The sequence below is a fragment of the Rattus rattus genome, chromosome 12, assembly GCF_011064425.1.
Source record: "Rattus rattus isolate New Zealand chromosome 12, Rrattus_CSIRO_v1, whole genome shotgun sequence".
NCBI lineage: Eukaryota > Metazoa > Chordata > Mammalia > Rodentia > Muridae > Rattus > Rattus rattus.
This window is the reverse complement of record NC_046165.1, coordinates 77,878,231-77,886,094: the sequence shown is the minus strand read 5'-3', so window position 1 is coordinate 77,886,094 and position 7,864 is coordinate 77,878,231. Positions and strand designations below refer to the sequence as shown.

The 7,864-nt window shown below is 43.2% G+C and overlaps 1 protein-coding gene across 1 annotated transcript in view; it reads right to left on the bottom strand.

The window, feature by feature from the left end:
- Positions 1–2,669: 2,669 nt before the first annotated feature.
- The window catches only part of Txndc16 (thioredoxin domain containing 16), a 65,857-nt gene continuing 60,662 nt past the window's right edge, over positions 2,670–7,864 (bottom strand). The window contains exons 20-21 of the mRNA XM_032918065.1: positions 6,579–6,769; positions 2,670–3,778 (exon numbers count right to left, since the gene is read on the bottom strand). Coding sequence (XP_032773956.1) covers positions 3,513–3,778; positions 6,579–6,769 — 457 coding nt within the window. The 3' untranslated portion in view covers positions 2,670–3,512. The remainder of the gene's footprint in view (positions 3,779–6,578; positions 6,770–7,864) is intronic.

Below are 7,864 nucleotides of genomic sequence, written 5' to 3'. Positions count from 1 at the left end.
TGCAAGGAAAGTGCTCTCCGTTTAGCTCCCTCCTCATCCTACCTCCCCCATTAACAGGATCTCACTGAGTAGAGGAGGCTGTCCTCTCCTTATTCTCTTCCCTCCTCCTCTAGTATTGGGTTTACACCAGGTTCTTGTCACTGTCCTTTAAAGAATTAACATTTTCAACTTCTATCCCAATCCTGAGTCTCTTGCACGCCTGCCATTGTTCTGGCCTATCTTTCAGGGGATATAGAACTAATGGCCTATAATATTATATGGTAATAATAAAGCTATAGTAAACAGGCACACGAAACAGTCACTGCTAAGTGTTCGTGCACCTCTAAGCTTGAGGCTTGTCCCTGGAAACGCATCCCACTGTGTACAGATGCGCTCGGGCCTCCCTGCTCTAAACAGCAGGTAAAGAAACCTGCAGAGAGATCTGTACTCGGATCAGTGTTCAGTGGGGAGAGTAATAAAGTCCTTGCCAGTACTGTCTGGCAAAACTAACTTATTTGCAGGGAGGGTAAAAATACCAATGTCTTGCTTTGGGGTCAGCCTCCTTCCTATTCTTGCCAAGGTGAAACACATCTTGTGTCTTGTTTTTCTATGAAAGGGCTTAACATTCTTTGGAATTCAACTCCTTTGATTGTTTTCCCCAATGCCTTAAGAAAAGCTGTGGCTTCTCTCAGGATAAAAGAAAATACAGGGCTGGAGGGATGGCTCGGCCATGAAGGGCACTCACTGTTCTAGCAGAGGACCTGGGTTTGCTACCCGGCACCTACATGACTACCTTTAACTCCAGCTCTGGGGAATCCACTGCCCCCCTTTAGCCTCCTCCTCTCCTACACGGTGCTCATTAACTCACACAGACTCTCATACACACAAACTAAGAATCAAGTTATGTTAAATGGAAATAGCCTTACGGCCTCCTGCACCTTGGGCTGAAGAGCAATTCTCAAGTTGTTCTTAATTGCTTGTTATAACTAAAGCCGGACACTGATCTCTGCAGCTTAAAAAACCTTTTTAGAGCAGCTTCTTCAATGAAGCCCAGGAGTTTCAGGGACTGAGCATTTCATCACAGAGGCTGAAAGCTACAGACGGAGCAGGGCTGGCCTGAACACAGTGAGGCAGGAGAAGGCGAGTCCAACTAGCTCACAGGGGATTAGAGCTCACAGGCCATCACAGAGAATGCCTGTCCCTAGTGGATCAGTAAAACATGTAAGCCACGGTGCCATCTGCAGTCTTTGACTTCCTCGTGCCTCTCCGCACTCAGGATCCAGTTTCAGTCTGAGCAATTTTGGTTATTCCGTAGTTTACTTCTTCTGCACTGAGGAATTCTTGTCAGGGCTGTTGCTTAAAGAACTTAGCCACCCCCTAACCAAGGCTGTCCCTGAACTCTCCTGATCTTAATGCATGAGCTCCTGACACACCATTCCCAGAATTTCACAGATTCCCAGTTTCTTAAAACACAGTTTAATTTTTCTTTTGGTTCTATGAGTAACTCCTGTTTGCTTATGTTAACCAAAGCTGAAGTTGCTTTGGCTAACTTTCATAGCTTAGAACCCAAGAAACCAAGAGAATTAGGGGTAAGCGGCCCAAGAGAAGTAGAGGCCAAGGAGAGTACGAGAGCAGGTGAGGGCCCCAGAGATGCAAAGTCAGAGAAGGAACATTTACTGATGGGAGTGGAAGCATAGACACATTACAAAGAATCACATTTCTGGGTGCCCAGTTAACAAGCATTTCAAAGATTAGGATGATGTTGAGAGTTCCCCATGGGAACTCATCAGAAAGAAATGAGTGGCACAGGGAGGGCCACGCTACTGGAAACGAGTCCAGGAGGGGAGATGACAGCAGCAAGCCCTATCTGTTACAATGAAACACACCAGACAGGTTTATTGAAATTTAGCTACAAAATTCCAGTTATGAAGCACACTCGAACTATGCAAGCCACACATGTCAAAAACGTAAGGAACAAGATAGCCCACAAAGAGAAATACAGCAGGGTACCAAGTCATATGTTCTCAACAAATACCTTGGACAATGGACACTGCAAAGGTCAGCTAGATCCATTGCAAACACGGCGATCTAACAGTTCATGATTTCAGAAGAACTAACTGTTGGATAACCCATTCTCTCACTATAAAGGCAAGTCTATAGCCCAGGAAGACCAGATGCTTTTTCCCAAGCTAAAAGGGTAGATTTCATACATGACTCAGATAAGGTAGCCTCTTTGCTAGGAGACAGTAGCACAATATTTAACTCCTATTTAATCTGAAACTTCGAATCCTAACTTACAGAGAGAAGAGCTCATTTAAGACTCCCTTATAATGGACGAATATGTAAATACAAAGTTGCACATACAGACTTAAAGGCACAGATACGTATATTCAGAGAGGTGCACACAGATTTACATACATTGTAAGTCCTTTTGAAGAGACTTTTATTGCTTCTTCAAAGTATAAAAACCGTGGCTGGAGAGATGGCTCAGCAGATGAGAGCACTGGCTGCTCTTGCAGAGAGCTCCAGTTTGATTCCCAGCACCCACATGGCAGCTTACAACTCCATGACTCCAGTCCGCAGGCATGCAGTGCCCTCTTCTGACCTCTGTGGGCACCAGGAACGAGTAGCACATTTATATGCACACAGGTCAAACACACAATGAAATGTAAATAAATAAATCTTTTTTTAAAAATGATTTTTAATAATCAGGATACGATAGCCACTCATTTTTTAATGTCCAGAGATTTCCAAACACAGTAACTGGGCAGACTAAGAAGACGTGGAGATCCCACTGTGCTGCAGGCTGCTACGAGGCTGCTAATTCTGCAACCTTGGCAACTAACGACATTAAAAGAAAGACCATTCTTTGATGGAGAACCCATCTATCCAGTGTAGAGTGGTTGGGGTGTAGGGGGACCCCAACCTCTGTCCTGTAGAGGCCAGTAGTATCACCAAGTCATAATATTAAAACTCTACTTTGCTGAATACCCTGAAAGGCAGAACTGAAAAATATTGATTTAATCCGATTACAAGAAAATAAATACAACTGCCAGCTATGATTCCACCAAGAGTCAACGGTGATGCTGTAGTTATTCCAATTTGATTCAAATGCACACCATGGCTAGAACTAGGTCAATCATACCAGTATTTGTCTGATAGTGGGCTGCCCAATACAGCAGTCATGTACCACCTGTGGCTAAGAAGCCCTCAAACATGGGTCTCCATAGTCAGGAATGGCATTAAGTGTAAAATGCACAGTGTTTTGAAGACTTCACATTAAAAATTAAATCTCTCAACATTTTTGTAGTAATTAAGCTGTCTGGAGTTTACTGCGTGAAGTACATTTTAAGTCAATTTTATCTACTCGCTTTATGGTTTTTAAGTGTAGCCTCTAAGAAATTTTACATGTCATTTGTATCACAATCCCATTCGATGGCACTTGTCTAGAGATGACATAATTTAGTCTTGTTCCTTAACAGGATTGATCTTGAGTTTCCTGAGCCACAGAGAGGCCGTCCCAGGAGGTCCGCTCACAACTCCTTGTCATGGTGAAAAGGCTCCTGTGATTCCTTTGGCCGGTTACTCCTGTTCCAGTGCTTTATTCTGAGCACTTCGACCGGCTCTTTCCTGGTTGTTGTCTTGTCTCCAGGCTGCTGCCCAGCCCTCTCCTGCACCTCTGCTTCTTTCTGACACTCCAGAACTTTCTTTGTGGGAGCCTGAGATGTAGGAACATCCATCATGCTTAGAAAATCAAAGGCTGGAAGAGGAGGGTTCCACTCCTGGGCGGATAAGACTGCTGGAAGAAGAGACGACCAAGTTTTCGTGGTTAACAGAGATGAAATCACTGTATTTGTAGGAGGGCCTTCTCAGCCATGTCTGTGTTTGTGGTGACCTAAGAACCTGACACCACTTACTAGGACTCACTTTCCAACACTGACAAATGCTCATCAAATTTCAATCTGTGTATCAAAGTAGACAAGCCACAACAAGAGGTGTGTTTACTATGATTAAAACTACGTACGGTTAAATTTAAGAGCCAGGCGTGCTGGAATTTTAGTTCCAGCACTCTGGAGGCAGAGGCTGGTGGATCCAGGACAGCTAGGGCTATGCAGAAAAATCCTGTCTCCAAAAAAATTTTTTTTAATTTAAATAAGAAAAAAGTAATTTGCAAAGTTGAGCAGAAGAAAGCAGTCACTTATCAAGTAGTCACTTGAGGGTACAAGAGATGACTTGATGGTTAAGAGCTTGCTGATGACCTGGGTTCTGTTCCCAGTGCCCACACTGGGTGGCTTACTCAGGTTCCGGGGAACTCGACCCCTCTTCTAATTCCTGAGAGCTCTTGCATGCATACAGTGCACATATGTACACTCTCAGATGCACACATGTGTGCGCACACATACACACACACACACACACACACACAGAGTAATAAATAAGAAACCATCTATACCTGTCACATTCATTCAGTTGACTGCCCTTAAAACTGTAGATTAAACCCTATAAACTACAGGGTTCACCCACTCTAGTCTTGTCCTCCTAAAAAGTATCCTGCTTTAATTTTACTTTATTGATCGATTGATTGATTGACTGACAAGATGACTCATCATGTAGCCGTGGCTGGCCTGGAACTCATATGTAGACCAGGCTGACCTCAAGCTCACAGAGATCTCCTTGCCTCCCCTTCCCAAGTGCTGGGATTAAAGATGTGTGCTACCATTTCTGTTAAACTTTTTTTGATGTGTGTACACTTGTGTTCTGGAAAGTTGTACATCGACTTAACACAGGCTAAAGTAATCCTAGAGGAAGGGACCTCAATTAAGAAAATGCCTTGCACTGTCTGCTCTTCCAGGGGTCCTGAGTTCCACTCCCAGCAACCACATGGTGGCTCGCAACCATCTATAATGGGATCTGGTGCCCTCTTCTGGCCTGCAAGGCGTTTTCTTCATTAGTAGTCACCTCTCCGTTGCCTTGGCATCAGCCCTGGTTCCAAATCCCTGCCCTGCTTGAATTCCTGTCCTGACTTCCTTCAGTGATGGCCCATGATGTGTGAGTGCAAAAGACACCCTTTCCTCCCCATGCTGTTTGACCATATTTATCACAGCAAAAGGAACCCTAAGTGTGTGTGTGTGTGTGTGTGTGTGTGTGTGTGTGTGTGTGTGTGTGTGCGTGCCTGCGGTGCATGGAGGCCAGGCAGAAGTAATCATGGTGTCTTCCTCTCACGGAGCTCACTGATGGAGCTGGCCCACAGCAAGGCATGGCAGGTGACTGCTACCACTCACTCAAACTGGGCCTCATTCCTGGGCAGCCAAGTGAGCCATCTCCCTGGCTTTGAAAAGTAACTTTCTATGACTCATTCCAGAAAGAACTATTTTGGAATATATGTAACGTTGTTACTCATACTCGGAATGCCTTCATCTTGAAGCATTTTCTGTTTCTGGGTCACTATCTTTTTCCACACATTTTATGAAAACAAGTCCATTTTTAAAGTTAATTATACACAAGTAATAATTTTAGCGTGTCATGGAGTCAACTGAACTATAAATACCCAATGATTAGATAACTTCTTTCGGATGAGGGTCATGCAGTGAATCTTCACATTATTTTAAAATGCTGGTCACGATATGTAGAGAATGACAGAGTTTGGAGAACTTATCCATAAATGGATGCCATTATTAAACTCCTCCCCTCGATGCTCACTGACCTATGCAGAAGAGGAAGTGGACAGACCGGATAGACCGTAAGAGCCAGCGAGATGGATGACTCCAAGGAAACTGTCTTCCAGACACAACGGGACGGACACACACATTACCTCAGAGACTGACAACATGCAGAGGCCTGCATGACTTCAAGCCGACAAAATCCCAGCACACAGAAGGGGACATGGACACAAAGTTCCATCCCTAATCAAGAAGCTATGTGGGACTGATCGTGCCTGGAGCGATCTTTCGTCTCAGGTGTGACGTCAGTCAGTCACTGGGTTTATCAGCCTCCTCCCATGGCAGCCTCAAGTGCCGGAGTCCTTGTTCAAAACAAAATGGACTCTGTGGGGGTTTTTTGTTTGTTTTTAGTGTCTTTTGTCTGACTGAGTTTTACTTTTCCATTTTGCTATTATTATTGTTTGTTGGTTTGTTCTTTTCAGAGAGAGAAAGAGAGAGAGAGAGAGACAGAGAGAGAGAGAGAGAGAGAGAACGAGAACATGAAGTTAAGTGTGCAGAGAGTTGGAAGGATCTGGCAGGACTTGAAGGAAAAAGTATGATCAAAAGATATGGTGTGAAATATTTAAAATAATAAAATACTAGTCATTAGAAGAAAAAGACTGATTCAAGTTAACATATCAGAAAAATTAGCTGACCAGAAAGTATACTAAAAAGCTTGGTTGGCCTAATTAAACTATTTTTTAAAGAAATAAAACTATATAAATAGGCATAGGAAGTCAGCTTTTAAAAACAAGCTGTGATGGGAGGGTTTGTGTATAAAGATGGTGCGATAGCTTTTCACTTTGGCCGGTCAGTGTTCCCAAAGTGGCAGGTTTTCAAACTAGATATATTACAAGACTCGCATGTCTAAGGATACTGGCAAGGAAACAGAAGACTTACTAATGGGGTTTTCGAGTCCCGCTTGTGAATTTTTAAGCCACAACACAAGGCTTTGTTCCGTTAGAGGCTGGGATGAAGGAAATGCATATACTTGGCCACCCGAACGCAGATTCACCAAGAGCAGCTGAGGAAGGGGCGGCAGACGGCCAAAATATGCCTTCAAGACGCCCCTCCCCACTGGAGTGTTCTTTCTGCAAGAAGGGATGATTGAGTGTGTTAATCATGCCTTCTATGACAACAAAAAAAGAAAAGAATCATCTACAGGGCAATAAGCTTCAATTACTAGGCTGCTGGAAAGCTTCTAAAAAAACTTCACCAAAACCAAGAGACCTACAACTATATTAGCAATCAGGCTCTTTTCAAGTGTCTGTGATACGGGGCAGTCTATCATGAAGGGAACAAAAAGTAGCCAGTGGCTTTGCATGAAAATCAACATGGGCTTGGCACAATCAGAAGGTTCTCCTTCGGGTTTAGCTAAGTACCTCATCTCGTGTCAGCCCCAAACTGGCATGCTATGTGAGTCTAACAGGATGCCTCCTGTTGTAAACGTTTCTTTCCCCTAAGATTGCCCCTTTCCTTGGGAAAGGAGTGTCATTTACACATTAAAGATTAAAACCATAACTGCATTCCTACAAGAAACTACACCTTAACTAAGCCTAGCTTCCTGACGCAGTACACGTCACGTTATGTAAAGCATTACTTTAGGTGCCCACAGTGGAAGTACTGAGGTAAACTTTCCCTCAAGAGTGAGATGTAATGTTAATAAGACTACAACAAAAATGTGCATTGCCACATTATTCTTGCTTCTCAGTTAAGCTTTAAAAAGCATGCCTTTTATCCTGAGTCTGAACAAGGGTCATGGGTGCACATGTGAACTGTGCTCACAGTCATTTAATGAAGTACCAGTGATTCATCTAGAAAACATACCAAAAACTACCGCAAAGGGACGCACTGAATGCTAATCTCTAATGTGACTTTCAGCACACAGACGAACAGGCTGCAGTTGGTAAATATCAGAGTGCTTACTTTCTTATTTGCCATTGTTCTCAATGGACATTAACTACTTTTTAAAATCGGGAATACTGCCTATAGTGTTTAGGATAAAAGGTCTAAAAAAGGTCATCTTTGAACTTATCTGAGGAAACTAGTTATAAAAATATCTTATTAGCTCCATATTAACTCAAAGGTTATAGAATTTCATTTCCTAATACAAATGTAATAATTCTACTTCCTTCAATAGTCCTTGAACTCATGAGTGCTGTGATTTTAGGCAGATCCCATACACA